The sequence below is a fragment of the Motacilla alba genome, chromosome Z (assembly GCF_015832195.1).
Source record: "Motacilla alba alba isolate MOTALB_02 chromosome Z, Motacilla_alba_V1.0_pri, whole genome shotgun sequence".
Taxonomy (NCBI): domain Eukaryota; kingdom Metazoa; phylum Chordata; class Aves; order Passeriformes; family Motacillidae; genus Motacilla; species Motacilla alba.
The window spans coordinates 13,633,600-13,651,286 of NC_052046.1; the positions used below are offsets into that span (position 1 = coordinate 13,633,600).

Sequence of the window (17,687 nt, forward strand, 5' to 3'; positions counted from 1 at the left end):
TCTTTTGGGGTCACCCCAACCCGGGGGTGAAACCCCACAAGCCTTGAGGGGAAGCCATATGAGGAATGGCTGAGATCAGGTCAGCCTGGAGAATAGGAGGGGAGACCACACTCCAGTTACAACTTCCTTTATAGAGGAAGAGGAGGAGCAGGCACTGACCTCTTCTATGTGGTGACCTGTGGCAGCATGTGAAAGAATGGCCCGAAGTTGCGTAAGGGGAAGATTAGGTTGGAGATCAGAAAAGGGTTTTTCACCCAGATGGTGGTTTTCACCCAGGGCACTGGAGCAGACTCCCAAGGAAGTGGTCACAGCACCAAGCCTGGCAGGGTTCAAGAAGCGTTTGGACAATGCTCTCAGGCACATGGTGTGATTCCTGGGGATGGTACTGTGCAGGGCCAGGAGTTGGACTTTGATGATCTTAGTGGATCCTTTCAAACTCGGAATATTCTAATTCTGTGATTCTGTCAATTTTACAGATGAAAATAAATTAATTTCTGCCTCAAATGGTTTGCATTTGCTTTTGAATGGTTATATGGACAGTAATACAACATTTACTGTTACAAATATAAAACCTAAAAGTTTATTATTAAATGCCTGGAAAATTCCTAATACAAAGCTCCTCTTCTGCTTCCTTTTATCAGCTATGTGATCCAATACCTTACAAGTATACTTTACAAGTATCAGAACCTATGGTCCATGACAAAAAACTTACGGAAGAGACTTGTCTCATGAAACTGCCAGGCCAGCTTCTTGTCAGTCTCTAGATCATTAGGGTCTCTTATGTAATGAAGGCAGTTGTATTGGTTTGGCACGGCCTGGTTTTTGGTAGCAGGGAGTCCACAAAGATGGTTCCTTGTGAGAAGCTGCTTGAAGCTTCCACCATGTCCAGAAGAGCCAAACCCTGATGTCTCTGAAGGTGGACATGCTGCTGGCCAAAACTGGGCCAGTGAGAGAGGCTGATTACACCTCTATGATGATATATTTAAGAAGAAAATCAAAACAAAGTCATAAGGTTTCAGCTTTCAGTCAGAGAAGAGGAGGTGAGAACATGTGAGGAAAACAACTTGGAAATCACCAAGGTCAGTGGAGAAGGAGGGGGAGGAGGTGCCAAGATTCTTCTGCAGGCCCTGGTGAGACCATGGTGAAGCAGCTGTGCCCCTGCAGCCCGCAGGGATCCATAAGGGGTGCAGAGATCCACCTGCAGCCCATGGGGGAGGTCCCCATGCAGGAGCAGGTGGATGCCTGGAGGAGACTGTGATCCAGTGGGAGACTCAGTGGAGAGAGAGGGCCCAGCTTCCAGGCTGGAGCAGCCTGTCCTTGGAGGACTGCACCCCATGGAAGAGTGACCTTCGCCACAGCAGTTTTGGGAGGAGTGTCTGCCCGTGGGAGGGACTCACATTGCAGCAGGTGCAGTTTGGCTGCTGCTCATGAGAGTGAACCCACACTGGAGAAGTTCACAGAGAACTCTTCCCGTGGGAGGGACTCCATGGCCTACCAGGGGAAGGATTCCTCTCCTGGAGCAGCAGCAGAAAATCTTGGTGATGAACTGACCAAAACTCCCATGCCCTGTATCCCTGGCAGTGGGAAGGAGGAAGGGGCTGGGGGGAAAATGGTGTTTTAAGGGCTCATTTTACTTCTCATTATCCTCTTCTGATTCTGTTAGTAATAAACTTCACTTTGCAACTAAAGTTGAGCCTGTTTAGCCCTTGAAATGTTTCTCCCAGTCCTTGTCTCACTCATGGAGCCTTCGATAATTTTTTTTTCCCTTTTCCCTCCTTTGCCCAGCTGCAGCAGAGGAAGGTGAGCAAGTGGCTCTTGTGGGTGCCTGGCGTTTGGCCAGTGTCAAACCACAACAGCAGTATTCACACACACAGACACACATACACAAAAAATAAAAAATTCCCACTTCCCTACTGTTGGCACAGTGAAGAACAAATCACATCTTCCTAAATCTATAAACAAGCCCTCTGGCACTGTTCAGTCAGACAAAGATTTATTATTTATCACATAAATTATCATTACTACTAAATATTTCTTTGCAAATAGAAATCTGAAAAGGATTTATCTCTGTACTTAACTTCCTGGCACTGCTCAGATCATTCTCCATCCTGCCCGGAAAAACACAGCTCTCACAGAGACTGGAGTGACCTCCAACCTGCCTGCCAGAAATTCCATGACAAGATAATGCAGAGTAGCTGAAGATTACATATTATCTCCACAGTAACTCAGAATACGTTTACATTGAGGATCAGTCTATCAATACCTCTATCCTGACAATGCCATTAGCTCATTTTCCAGGCCTTTTCATTCTATTAACTACAAAAGACCTACAGTGACAAGTAAATTCCTGAGGAACTAAGTGCTGATGAAGGTCAACACCAAATGTACTGCTGAAGAAACTGTCATACAGAACTGAGAGAAGAGACATCATCCCTTTGTGTGAGAAGAAAGAGGAAAATGCAAGCTGAAGAGAAGGACTTAGAGATTTTAAATTACTTCATCTGCTCCTCCTCTTTAGGAAAACATATTCATCACTACAGGGTGGTGCCTAGTAAAGCAAATCAATTCAGCATTAAATGCAACTAGCCAAGTAATTACATGCTTTTATTGTGAGGAAGATCCAAAGCGTAAGAGACTTACATTACTCTCAGTGCACCCACCAAACTACCTGTCCCAGGTTACAATATAAAGACCCATTCTATTCCCATGCTAAAGAGCTGTTGAAACCAGGAAGGGCATTGTTTTTTTGCTTATCTCCTGTTAATGGGCCCATCAATGCCTTTCTGCATGACTCAGAGGTAACTCCCTCCAGGAGCTATTTCAGTTTAATAGGCAGTCAAGGACTCACCTAATGACTCACAGAATGATATCAGCCCATTGTGAGATGCTCCGCCCAGGGGGAAGGAGCTAAGCATCCCCACCTGGATATTATCTGGGGTCTTAGGACACAACAAGCAGTCTTTCCACTGGATTCCCAGAGGAACAGCTGCCTTCTCCACTGGATCTTGAGAGGAAGATTACACCCTTCTACAGGATCACTGCTTCCAACAACCACACCTGATACTCCAGGAGGACTGCAGCCACCAATCCAGCTGGACTGCTACCAACACCCTGATCAACAGGGTGTCAGGCTGTATTCTGACTCTGTCAGTGGTTTTTCTGTTGTATTATTGCATGTGTTTTGGGGTTTTTTTTCTGTTTCCTGATAAATTGTATTTCTGACTTGGAGTCTTTCACTGGTCTTGCTTTCAAACCAGAACACAACCACAATTTGCATTTTCCCCTATTTTCCCCTACACCATACTGATAAAGGGGGCAGCTGCATGCTAAACTTGAATTAAAATATTCAAGGCTAAAAAGTGATTCCAAAAAGACACTTCACTGATTTTTGCCCTACCCTGCTCCCTCCATTTATTTATTTAAGATGTTTTTTGTTAGTTTTTAATTACAACGGTGTTGCTAGCTTAAGAAACCATTCAGAAGGAAAGACAGTGCCATGGTAGAGCACTGGTAATTTGAAGCACTGTTATAAAACCCATTTCATCAGACTGAGCTTGAAGTAAGAATAAAATATTTTTTGATTAGCCTTGCACTTCTCAGAGGTCCAGTTTTGGCAGTTATTTATACAGACAATTGGGTAGAGAACAGACACAAGCTGACAACTTCCTTGCAGCTCCTCTGTTACAATGTAAGTTGGGAATTCTGGGAATCCTTCATTTTCCCATTGTACTTTTATCAGCAGTATTCTCTAAGTCTCAGTCCAAATAATACTAGAGTGCAATACATGGAAATTTTGGACCTGATACTTTGGGTTTTCTTAATTGACATCATCAGCTGTCCTGCTTTTTTTTGTGTAGACCTACATAAACCTACACAGTACTAGTGAAATTTCCCATAATGCCTACTTATTACAAAATGAATTATTTTGTTATTGCAGTAATGGGGCATCTTTAAGAAAATATGAGAGAAAGGTATGTATTTTTCATCTAATGCATTTACATCTGAACATTATTTGAGTGGTCAAAATACAACATGAAATAGCCTGAGGAATTAATTTAGCCTAATAGTAATTCCTAAACAAGAATCTTTGTTTGGTCACCTGTGGCACCCAAGACAACCTGGCATATCAGTGGAAACTTGTGAGTACTCCAATGTGGGCCAGACAGTCAAGATATTTTTCAAGAGAATGTGAAATTTTGCCTAAATATTTCAAGCAAGTTAGAAAGGTGCTACAGTAAGCAGGAAACAATTTATAAGAAAATCCAAGCAGATAAACAGCTAAAGAAGAGATAGATGAGAAAAAAGAGAAAAATTCAGAAGCCTTCTAACACTATTAAGGTCTTGAATTCATGTTGGTGCCTTAAAACCTTCCTCTATATTCCCAGGGGAAAGGACTTTTCTTCTGTAACTGAATTTTATAACTGCTCCCAACATCATATGAAAAAATGCACCTGAACTGTTTGCTTAAGTTAAAATAACACGATCTTTTGAGACAAACAGGTATTGCATCAATAGTACAGCAGAGCAGATGCTAATCATGAGTTCAAGAAACAATGAAAACTTGTCAGTGGTAAATGCTTCTTGAATAATTCAATTTAAAACTGAATATCAAAGCACAGGCAAGGTGAAAATGTACCCTTGCTTGGAAAGGAATCAAGCCACTTCCCTCCTAAGAGTCCTTGCCCATGTTTCCAACTGCCCTTATACTGTATTAAACAAATAACATTGAGTCTGAAATTTCTCTTTCCTTCCATTCGAGAAAAGAGTACACATGCCTCACACTACGCTCAAAGTTAGTGAAACTGCTGTTTCAAAAAGTCTTACACAAGATAACAAGGGCTTCTAGTTTAAACTGCAAGCTTCCCACTCAACCTCAATTTTTCAGGCATTCCCCTGAAGACTGTGAACGAGATGCTTAGGAGGAGAGAGCAAAGATGTCAGCATTGTCTCTCCTGGCCACAGACACAGATGAGGTGTCACATACAAAAGGAAAAAAGGTATGGAAGGTGTCCTTATCAAAGGAAATTATTGTATCATGCCAGGGACAGACAGTAAAATTCAGAGCAACTGGAACAGTATGAGATTCACAGAGAAAAGCAGAAGCTAAGGTAATGCAGTGGATACAAGGTACTGCCACCAGAAACATCAGTTGTGCTAATGATGCAGTCAAAAGGATAAACTGAAGGCCCCTTCAAAGATCTCTGCTCTGCCCCTCTCTGCAGTAGTGGTAACAACACATCAGTCACACAGTTCTCCCTCTCTGCATAGACACTGCCTGCCAGCACAGACATGTCAGCATCAAACAGCACAGCACAGTGAAGGAGGTCATCAGTTGTGGGGTTACACCTGGCTGGTTTGGGAAAGTGTGTATTAGCTCAAAACTTTGTTTTAGGAAAAAAACCACAAAACAATCAGATGGTAATATCAAAAAAATACAGATGTATAAATCTACTCTAACTTCACAAAAATGTAGATGTCTTCTTTGCCCCTTGGTAACAGTCCTGTGCTGCATTTAAAGGGTGGGTATATTTGTAGTTAATTCAAAACTGAAAGTCACAACTCTTCCAGATCTCACTTTCCATTTTTTCAGCGAAAAAGACTGGATGAAGATCATATAAAAAAAAAGATGGATAAAGGTCAAGTATTCTGAACTATAGTTCCTTGTTCGATTTTACACTGATTTTATGTCCTTACATATGTCCTACTTACAGAATCATTGTAATTATACTTTCAATTAGGACAACTAGATTAGATCTTACTCTCAGAAAAAAAAAACGTAACAGTGGGAAGTCATTAACAGGATTTTTCATTTAGAAGAGTGGGTAATGCAACAACACAACAAAAAGCTGATACTGGCAGAATGCAACAAAACGAAGCACACTCTACATGCACAACAGGGTAAATGTATTTTTTTTTTAAATACAAAAAAAGCCTATTGTATGGCTTAGCCATACAAGAAATAGCCTGGTTTAGAAGAATGTTAACCAGGTATCTCTGAGCACACACACAAACACATAGTGAAAATTAAAATCCAGAAATAAGTCTAATTTCTGAAAGAATGGAGTATAAGTTCTTGAATGACTTCTTTTTCTTGGCAAAATGTAATAGTAACTCTACCCTAAAATTTAATATACACAAATACATGCACTAACTACATTTATATTTTTATTTTTCATAATCAGAAAATTAGGGCTGCATAAAATACATGCAAAGAAAGTTGGGCAAATTTAATTCCTTTATTCTCGCATAAACCTAACTTGAAATAACCATTGGCAACAGATTTGAATGACAGAGTAAAATTCAAATGAATACACTGAGAAGCTGCATCTCAGGAGCAATGCAAAACAGTCTGTGACATGCTTCATTGAAATGGATTTGCTTTACAGTGATGAATGTTATTTCAGTGTAATGGGACAATTAAGCTGTCCATTTACCTTTGCACACCATTTCCAAAACACACAGCATAGCATGCAATAATTAAATTTTACTGCCAACATAATACTAGTCTCACTTGAAAGTGATGGCTCCATATCATAGTAACAGTTCTCACCACTAACCCACAGATCAGAAGTCCTTTGACATATGCTTGTATTTTTGAGACAGGCAGAATTTCTTCAGCTGCTCTCATTATCCAAAAAGCAGAGCTGCCACTTCCCACACTGAAAATTTAAGAGTATGAATAAAAAACCAATAGGGAGCTCCTACATTCCTTCTATGCAGTCTGAAGAGAAATAAACATGATAAAAAAAAAACATCAAAAAGGTGGAAGAAGTAGAGCCAACACAATACACTCTGTTTCTCCTCTTTGGCTGCAGGACTTTTGCAATAGTGATAATTTTGTGTTGCAAAGGCTCTGCAGGGCTTTCAGGCACATGTTTGGTGGGAGATAAGCAGTAAGCTTGTTTATTACTCTAGGCATAATTTCAAGATGTGTGTCTGCAAAAACCTAATACATCTTGATACTAAACCAATGTCCCATTGAAAAGTATATTTCCAAGAAGTCTTTGGCTAACTGCAAGTCCCATCCTTCTCCTCTGTTGAAATACTGATGTAGCCCTACTCATGTTCTAGACATCAGACAACTTGATAGTATTACTGAGAGAAACCAGTCATTGAGCATATTTAATCTGCATATTTTCTATTCATACAGATTTTTAGCCCATTTTTAGTCCTTCACACATTCACAGTTAATAGGTAAAATACTTTTCTTGCAATGTTGTACATCTTGAAACAAAACACTGAGTTTAATGCATTCAGTGCCACAGATATACTGGGAGAACTAGGAGAGTAACTAGACAATGTGTTTGGATTCAAAATGAAAATATGCCTTATGCAAGGCATTCCTACCCAAGCACAGTGATGAACACGCTGCAGTAGGGCTCCTCAGAGAAGACCTACAGCGCCCTCAGGCATTCAGGGACGCAATCAGGGATCCGTGTTCTTTCTTCCATCATTAAAAATGATCATTTTGTATAAGAAAAACTCTTGGTGTGGAGTCCTCCGTTTCCAGGTTTGGCACTACAAATAGCTACAGGCAAAAATAAAACCAAAAAACCCTCATGCAGACACAAAGCTGGCTGGTCTCTGCCAATTTACCTTTATGTTAAAAAACGTCTTTACTAATGAGGTCAAAGTGTCCAAAACTGTGCAAAATATATACTTTGGAGCTCTCTAGAAAAGCTACCACTAACGTATAAAATTATATTCCTAATGTTATACTAACCTCTACAGACTGTAAATTAAAATATTTATTATTTAATTTGAATGGGTTTCCTCATTTCTTCTTTTCAGATAATCTTCTTTGATAAAGCTTAGATTTTTTTTGGTAATTTTATTTAATTCTTGATGTTTTAATCCTTTAGGTGTGGCTAGTCCAAGTTAGAGCTTTAAAATCTCAGGCTGCTGAATCTAAAGTGTTAGGATTTTTTTTCCCAAAGAATGGTACAGATTTATGTATCCAAACTTCACCTGCTGCACAAATGACATCACTCTCTTCTTCTCTTAGTGTTAGCTAACTGCACTACCTTAGCAATCTAAAAATAAATTTTGAATTTTCCAGTTAAAGAATATACAAAGCTAAAGTTTATTTTCCTGGTTTGCATTGTTTGTAGAGAAGAGGGATGCTAAATAGTATCAGGTCCTGTATCATCTCTGAGGCTGCTGCTTGTAATTTCTGGACACTGGGCTTAGAGCCTGCTGCCTTAGGAAATGGCCAGCTTCTTTTGCACCTTTGGATGTATTCTGTCTGCCCTTGTGAATTTACTCAAGTTCAGTCTATTAACCACTCCTCAATCCTCTTTGATGGTGGGTACTAAGTGCTATATCTACACATCTTCCAAATACCTCCAGGGATGCTGATTCCACCACTTCCCTGGAGAATCTGGTCCAATGCTTGACAACCTTTTTGGTGAGGAAAGCATTCCTAATATCCAGTCTAAACCTGCCCTGAAAAACCTTGAGGCTGTTTCGTCTTGTACTATCAGCTGCTGGCAGAAGGGGCTGACCCCACCCAGCTACGACATCCTTTCAGGGAATTGTAGAGAGTAGTAAGATGTTCCCTGAGCCTCCTTTTCTCCAGGCTCCCTCAGCTGCTCATCACAAGTCTTGTGCTCCAGATCCTTTAGCAGTTTTGTTGCTCTTTTGTGGACATGCTCCAGCACTACAAAGTCTTTCCAGAAGTGGGCAGCTTTCCAAGTACTCTGTCCCAGCCTTTGGCACTATCTGGGGTTGTTGTGACCCAAGGGCAGGGCTCGGCATTTAGCCTTGTTGAACCTCACACCACTGGCTTCAGTCCACCAATGCAGCCTGTCCAGATCCCTCTGGAGAGCCTTCCTGCCCTCCAGCACATCAACACTCCTACCCAACTTTGTGTCACCTGCAAACTAACTGAGGGTGCACTCAATGCCCTCATCCAGATCATCAATAAAGATATTAATCAGGGCTGGCCCCAACACTGAGCCTTGAAGAACTCCACCAGTGACCAGCCCCAGATGGATGGAACTCCATTCAGCACCACTCCCTGGACCCAGCCACCCAGAGTTCTTTACCCAGCCAAGTGTCCCCCCATCCAAGCCATGAGCAGCCAGTTTGTCCAGAAGAATGTTGTGGGAAATGATATCAAAAGCTTTACTGAAGTCCAGATAGACAACACACACAGCCTTTCCACCATTCCCTAAGCTGGACACCCTGTCATGAAAAAAGATCAGGTTCTCAAGCAGGAGCTGCCTTTCCCAAAACCATCTGTCTGATACCTTGGTTGTCCTGTATACCCTGCATGATGGCACTCAAGATGATCTACTCTATGACCTTCCCTAATACTGAGGTTAGGCTGACAGATCTGCAATTCCCTGTATCCTCCTTTTTGGCCCTTCTGGAGACAGCCAAGTGAGCACATTCACCAGTTCCCTCAGTACCCTGGGGTGGCTCCCATCTGGTTCCATAGAACTGTGTGTGTCCAAGTAGTGCGGCAGGTTGGTATCAGTTCCCCCAAAGTGTGGAGGCTTTATACTGCTCCCTGTCCTTTGTTTTCCAGCTCAGAATGCTCAGTACCTGGGGAACAACTGGTCTGACCATAAAAGACTAAGGCAAAGAAGGTATTAGGTACTTCAGCCTTTTCCATGTCTTTTGCCACTACGTTTCCTCCTGCCTCCAATGAAGGATGGACAACTTCCTTAGCCCTTCTTTTGTTATCGATGTATTTATAGAAGCACTGTTTACTGTCTTCTATGGCAGTAGCCAAATTAAGTTGAACTTTGGCTCTTCCAATACTCTCCCTCCAAAACCTCACGACATCCTTGTAGTCCTCCTGAGTATGCTACCTTCTCATTAATGATTTACTGCATAGTTATCTTTTTCCCCTGCAAGAAGTTTCTGCCTAGTGAAATCTGATGCCATGGACATTTAATCCATTTTGTGCTTTCAGATTCATCAACTTCCAGCTGCAGGGACCTCCACTATTGCTTCAATACTTTTTCTGCTGCTGCAGTGCGTCAGCTGTATCAGTAGTCATATTAGGGTTGTTTAATGTTATGGTTTGTTCAGAAATGCATATTAAAAAGACAGAGGCCTTGGTGTCACAGAGGAACATGGCAGAAGTTCTGGTGTTTTGTTGTCACCTATTCCCAGCCTCTGATATATGTCACAAAAATAATCATAGTTACTTGTGTTCTCTTAGGAAGGACAGGGAAAATAAAGCACTACTCTGTGCAAGCTGCAGCTGTAGTGCTTTGTAGTAAACTTGGCCCTGGCAGAAGGGCACCAGAAACTGTTTCATAACTGCTTCTGTTCTTAGGGTTTCAAGACACTAGTAGAAAGGAACTGAAACGAAGCAAGTACATGCAGGGATATGTGCAGTCAACCCCACAGCTTTCAAAACCACATGTGAGACCACTAATGCTGCTGCTCTGTAAATGCTGGGAAGCTGCCCTGCTGGCAGCAATTTCTGATATTAACTGAGACACGCAGATAGGTTACAAGTGTCCTGCACTCATGAAATGAAATGTGGCTCCATCCAGCAGCAACCAGCAGCATGCATTATCTGTTCTGGCCTATCTGACCTACTCCATGATAATGACCTCCATGTTTCTCTTCAAACTCTCTTGGCCAACGTCTTAGAGATGCATTCTGTTCCCAGAGGATTCACAGAAATTCACCTCCTTCTCCTTTTCCTCCTGAGAAACTCTCGTTAGCTGGAAAAATACCAAAGTGAGGAAGACGAATAGCTATTAAGTAGTAGTGCTTAATGGAATAAAATTACCAATAAATGCCAGTATTTAGGAAATAACTTCTGCCTAAGCAAACAGCATTGTTTACTGCATGTGCTTAAAATATTCACACCCTCTTCTTCCTTTACTCACGGGATTTTTCTCTCCATTAAAAGTCATCAGATAAGAGCAAAGAAAAAGCTGTAATTACTGCAATGAGACTTCCTCAGCTCAGTTCCTAATAGTAAGCGCACATACACACACACATGCACACACTAGGCCTCAGGTGTTATCAAAGCTCTTATGGGAAAGAAAGGCCAGCTTCATAATGGTACTTGTTCGAAACATATAGAGCTATTACTTGCCTCTGAAATAAAAGGCAAATATCATCAATACAAGAATCCAAAGCTACACTGTATAAGAAATATTTAACCAAAACTAAATGAAAAGTGAAAAATGTTAGAACAAAATACAGCTTGAAGTTTCCTTACAATATGAGTTCTCAGCAAAGTCAATCTTTGTTTCATCCACACACAAATCTTGTGACTAAAAAAGAAACACATCTTGCCCATGATTAAATTTAACTGACAATAATATATCATCTTATTTACAGGAAAAGCAGGGAGATCTGTATATCTATGGGCTGGTTAATCCCATTTTTAAAATTTGTACTGTAGAATAGCAGTAACACATCAATAAAGTAGATTAAGAATCATCCATCCAACAGATCTCCGTAAAAGTAACCAAAGAGAAATTACTGCTGCTTGGAAAGGCTCCTGGTTGGATTTATGAAGTGTCATTGGCATATTTACTCACAAGTAAATACAGCTCACTGAAGAGTAAATTTCCAAACAGCCAAAGATCAGTAAGAGTGGAAAATGACAACAGCAAAAAGTCACAAGGATCCATCTGATGTATACTGTAGTATGTAATAACCAGGTAAATCTCAAAGGTAACAAAAAGTCAAACTGCCTTGAAAGTTGCATTTTATACTTTCCTGTTTTGAAAAAATACCTGTTATTCATAAATTTGGGGTCGAACAGAACTGAGAGGCAATTTCATAGGTAAAATAAGCAATACCAGATATAAAAAATAATCTTTTTGATCTATACGAATGCAAAACTAAAATCACTATATTTTAGAGAACATAAAGCACTGAGGGAAGAACATGTAAATCTGCACCATTTTGAGAAAGAGTACAATCAATCTTAGCTTCAATGTTTCAAGAAATGCATGTGTAAATGAATCTTTTTATCAGTACAAAATGCTGTCTTCATCTTTTGAAAGCTCAGATCTTGAAAGGTGTATTTCAGCCTAGCCATAACCCTTCTCACTCCCCACAATTACTCACACAGACACCTGGACTAGTCCTTCATATAACCCTTTCTCTCACATCTGTTTGTATAGCTCCCATGTCAGACGCTGTCCCCTCTCAATAAGAGCACCTTGTGCTTCAGCCACTGCTCCATGACTTCCATGCTCAAAGGTCTGCTGTAGAAGTCACCGACTTCTGGGTTCAACTAATGTTTCTCCAAGAGACAAGGACATTCATTTGGGTTTTTTCTCCTAATCTAATCATCTTTCAGTGTCCCAAGGTCCTTAACACTGCTCAGGCAGACAGAAATATGTCTCATTACTTTAAACAAGGCTAATAAGAAAGTTTGCTTCTAGACATCTCTGATACAAACCGTACCTGAAAGTACCATATTGAAAGCTACTGAAAATATCAAACTTGTCAACAGTGTGAAAGTCTCTAATGTTTAATGTTAGAACATAAAGTTCAAAGAATGGCTTAATGTTATCCGCTGCTTAAATAAGGCTGGAATCAGCTTATATTTCTATCATTGAAACCTGAAGGTCTGTTTGGCTAAATACAGTATTATTGCTTTTTCCTTAATGTATTTGAAAGGGCAATGCTACAATCTTTTGACAGAAATACAGAAAAATAATGCAGGCTCTTTTTATAATTTTATAATGAACTACATGGTGGTTTATACTTTCCTCCAACTTACTGCTCCAGGTACAACCATACAAGAGTTGTCACTGTCAAGAAAAAGCACCAGTCCTCAGCCAAAAAAAAAAGAGACATTTGAAAGGCATGGACATAAAAGGCAGGAAAAAGGCTTGCATAAATAATGTTTTGCTTTTCACAATGCACAAGCATAATGTTAGAAGGCTGACCTCTGATAATGGATTGCTTGGTGCCAGCAGTATGCAGGAAAAATACACATATCCTCTATTTTACTACTTTTAGCTTCACAACTCCCATTCTACTTCTGCCCATTTCTCCTTTGCCTGGTCCTCAGCTACATCTATGTTATGCTAAACACAGTACATTGCCAGTAGTTCAAAAACCTACTTACAGGAATCATCCAGTTGGCCAGGTCACCGTACTTAGACACCTGCATAGCTCCAAGCATTGTCAAATCAACATGGCCTCTGGTAACAGAAAGTGTGTCATTAGCATATCATGTTCAAGTAACAGCCCACAAATCTTAACGAGCTTTTGTTCATGCTCATTACATCAATTTTAAAATGGCATATGACAAAGGTAGCAACTGTTTGTCACACACGTAGTTGGGCTTTTTTCTCCCATAGATGTATCACTGATGCAAAATGTCTCTCTTTATGTTGACTGAGCCTCAGAAATGTTCCTACTCTTGTCTGGTTTGGTTAATTGCATGTGCAGTCAATCATCTCTGAACTCATACTTTTTAGTGCACTCCTTAACGTATTTACATGCACCCATTATCTTTTCAGAGCCATTAGGATTTAGTGTTTGTTTGCATCCAAACTCCCTTCCAAAAAACAAACAAAAAACAGGTGCAGACGTTGAATTTCCATTAAGGAGGTGGAATGAGGATCACAATTGCAAGCTGAGCAAAGAAAATATACTGAGTGCAAGTACAGATTAGATACTTGGAAATGACCAAAAAAATAGTTGTTAAAATGTCATTATAAATGTGTTTATAGATGGCCAGGTGGTTAGTAGGCAAAAACATCACCATTGTGTCTATTAGTGCAGTGGGTTTTTATTTCCAATAGCTAGATTTAACCCTCTGTAAACCATAACTGTTCAAGCCCATGATAATTTTACAGGTTGTTAAATGCTAACCACATTTGGAAGAAATACTCATGAGTTCTGCCACTGATGCAGTTTATCCTTTTCCTGTTTCAAAAAGATTAGAGTTTGTCTTGTTACATACCCTCTTATCATTGCAAATGATTCATCGCTAGAGAAATAGGAAGAACCTGGAAGAACAGTGACTGTCTCCTTACCTGTAAAATAAATAAGCTACAGTATGCATTTTGGTTCTTTGACAAATGAAGTCACAGCTGTTTACCAAGAAATAAGAGGTTTTTATCAAATGCCTTTGGATTCAGTACAGCTACAGACCTGATTACACTTAACAACATCACATGTAAACAAAATCAATCCTATTGAATCGTGAAGGAGTTTGTTAGAGTGTCTAACGATAGGATTGCCTGCTGTTTGACCACCAGCAGTTCCAGGCAAGCATCACAAACACCAGAGTGTAGGAAATATCTATGGACTTTAGCTTTCTGCTCCATTCACAGAAAAAGTGAGAAGTAACTGTCTTTTGAAACAGAGGAAGATAAAACCTTCAGGACACAGAGAGGCTGCAAAGAAAAGCAAGCAGATCAGACTGAACAGTTTATAGTGCTAATGATAAAAAATACAAAACAAATAAATGACAGGTCTAGTCTATTCTTGCTTTTTTAAAGGGCACAAGAAAATGTGCTTCTGTGTTCTGTACTGTGCTCTGAACAATGCTTGAGTCAAGCAATGGAACACACCTGGAAGTATCTTATTTTGACTCTGTTCAGGGCCCTTTTCTTCCTCTTCTGCCTGCTCTTTGAAACAGTCTAAGGAACAAACACTTACACAGGGTGCCTCTGATAAGGCAGAAGAAACACGGCTGAAGATAAAATTATAAAAGAAGCATGGTAAACTTGAGGAAAAAAAAACAAACTGAAATATTTTAGCAACATGTGATGTACTGTAAGAACAAAGGGGAAGGGGAATGATGCATCAATAAACAGTTTCCAGAAAACAGAGGGAAAAGGACAATGAGATTAACTAAGAGAATGGAAAAAGGGAAAGAAACAGTGCATAAAACTTTAATTAGAGATCTAAGATATGTGCTTTAATTATTGAACTCTTCTGAGGCACATTTTATGCCATTTGTATGGAAATAAAATAGAATAGTACAGAATTAAGGTGATACAAGTAGTCTTGCACACTTCTCAAGAATTCACCATGCTGACACCCAGACCTGCTGAGACAGCCTGAATTATCTTTCCCTACAGGGCACCCACCCAAGGCAGTGAGAGAGAAAACAGGGTTTGCAGACAGCAACACGGAGAGAGAAGCCTGAGATAAAGTGACAATGATGTGAATGTGAATGACAATAATGATGTGAAGAAAGACACACAGGCTTAGGACCACAGAATAATGTAAAAAGAGCACCACATTACCTACTTCTTAAAATGCTCTCAGGAGATCAGTACTCTAAAATATTTCTGCTGTAATGCAGTAGTCTACCTTTCAGTTGCAGTCAAGATATCCTTCATGTGAGACATTAAAAAAATGGGACAAACAGAAAAACCCATACATATTTCAGAGCAATTCAGTAACATTTGCAGAGAGAAATTTGGCAAAAGCCCGAAACAGGTATATGTTTTAAAAACTTGAAACTGGACTTTGGGGCTGATACTGGATCATTCCAGTTAATGAATGAGAACAAGATTAAATTCTATTTCTCTGCCACTCAGCTTCTGTTTTCTTCACATGGTTTTACAAATTTGACTGGAAAGCACCTAGAATGGTCCTAACCCAACCATGTGAATGTTTCAGCAATTATAGAAATAATTATATTGACGGTAGGTCTGATGTTTGTCTATCCTATGTCCTGTTTAGTGCAGCTTCAGAGGGACATGTGAAGATGCTTAACACTGAATTAACAATATGCAATAATCTAATTTTCTTGTTGCATTCTGACCTGTTTTTTTTAGCTTCATGTCTTCCAGATTAACTCTTAAAAATATTTATCAACTATAAATGACAATTCAAGACCATCTCAATTTCCATGTTAAAGCACAATTTTTTCAGAGAATTTATTAAGTTCTTAGGTATTTTTTCACTGTCACTCTGTTAACATGTTCACTTTTCATATGCACCCATATTAAAACTTAAGTTCTAATGTGTATGCATATAATTTCACTCATAGTATTTTTTTCTTCTAAATATTTTTCTTTCTTCCAGTGAATCCTCTGACATATTCCTTCATGCAGTTCTTTAAACAATTACATACATACTGGTGAAATGCTGGACTCAATTTCTTAAATAATTTTTTATTTCAAACCAGAAAATGGCCTCAAATAACTCCACGTTTAAAATATAGTAACAGAGGCAATTACCTAGTGCTATGATAAGCATCATTTAGCTGAGCCAAGCAGCAAATGTTTCAAGCCAGTGAACAATTGCTGGACTGATATTAAATTAAAATTATTTTATGTCAGTGCTTTATCTCCTTTGACTTTTCAGAATTTAATTGTACTTGCTAACAGCTATTGAGAAAGGTACTCTCTGTATAAATACATATGTAGACACCCATACATGTATTTGTATGCATGCATGTGTATATTTGAATAAAAAATATGAAATGTGTATATTTTCTATATATGAAAAAAAAGTCTAAAATGTCAGGTCTATAACCTATACCATTAATATCAATAACAAAGTCACAAGGCCTATTTCTGTTTGTCACAATGCAATATTTAAGTGTATTTTTACATGGAGACAGAAAATGTATACAGGCACAACTTTTCCATGAAAAAAATATAAATCAGATGGGTGCACTAAATCATAAGAAACTTACATTTTTATATTGAATAGCATCTTCTGAGGTGAAATGCCCTAAAACAGGTGGGCAACAACAGTATGTGAGAATTACCATTCCCCGCTAAAAGTGGGAAAAGCAGCTGCCCACAGCAGTGCCCTCGGTGTGCCAGGCCCCAGCTGGGCAGCTCTTTCCCCCTGCCTTGGCTACCACTTCCTCTCTGAATGCAAGTGAGTTATATTCCTGGCTGGGAATAAACCAAGCCATTATACACAGGATGTTTTAAAACATGTCCTAAGCATAAATCATTGAAAACCATTTTCTAGAAGACTCAAGGAAAAAGCAGCAAGAAAACAAACCCATATTCCCTTACAGGCTGCTCAAAACAATCTCACTTCTGAAAAGAAACATTTAACCATTTACTGATGGGCCTGGAAGAGAGTCTCTCCCCAAAGAAGAAGACTGTCACTTAAAAGAAGACAAATGCATTAATATTTATTATCAAATAAAACAGGTCTCTAGGTTCAAATACTGTATCAAAAAAAATTTAAATTAACATGGTTATTCATTTTCCAATAATTAAATTTAATTAAAGTATTTACCTGCATTAATCAGGTCTGGATCTACTTCATTTTCAAGTGGATAAGGACCCTGACAACAATACAGATGTATGTCAAACTTTATAATAAAATACCTCTGAAATACAATTAATAATTGCCATATTATTTCCAATGCTTATTACCAAAACCAGATCATGGCAGACATGCAATTTTTTAATCTTTCTAAATCAGAATTCTATTTTCAATCAGAAAAAAATCCTGACACTACAAACCACAGTTTCTATCAAGTAACATATCAGGTCTGTTGGACATGTCGTTCAAGAATGTTAGAATTACTAAATTCATGAAGCAAGAGGTTTGTTTGATTTGGGTTTCTTTTTGTTCCTAATCAAAGTGACAGATGTTCTTCAGAAAAAGGTCATAACTGCAACTTCATAGAGCCATATGACAGTAAAAATAATATGCACTTTAAGCTTTATTTAAAATTATGTTTGCTAAAATTATGTTTGCATTGAAAGGTTTACAATGCTTAGTCTGCAAATTCTTGATGGTTTTGAATC

The 17,687-nt window shown here is 39.1% G+C and overlaps 1 protein-coding gene across 1 annotated transcript in view; it reads right to left on the reverse strand.

Moving 5' to 3' along the window:
- OXCT1 (3-oxoacid CoA-transferase 1) overlaps window positions 1-17,687 on the reverse strand; it is an 81,930-nt gene that overhangs the window by 15,969 nt on the left and 48,274 nt on the right. The window contains exons 11-13 of the mRNA XM_038123577.1: window positions 17,170-17,218; window positions 13,910-13,982; window positions 13,067-13,142 (exon numbers count right to left, since the gene is read on the reverse strand). Coding sequence (XP_037979505.1) covers window positions 13,067-13,142; window positions 13,910-13,982; window positions 17,170-17,218 — 198 coding nt within the window. The remainder of the gene's footprint in view (window positions 1-13,066; window positions 13,143-13,909; window positions 13,983-17,169; window positions 17,219-17,687) is intronic.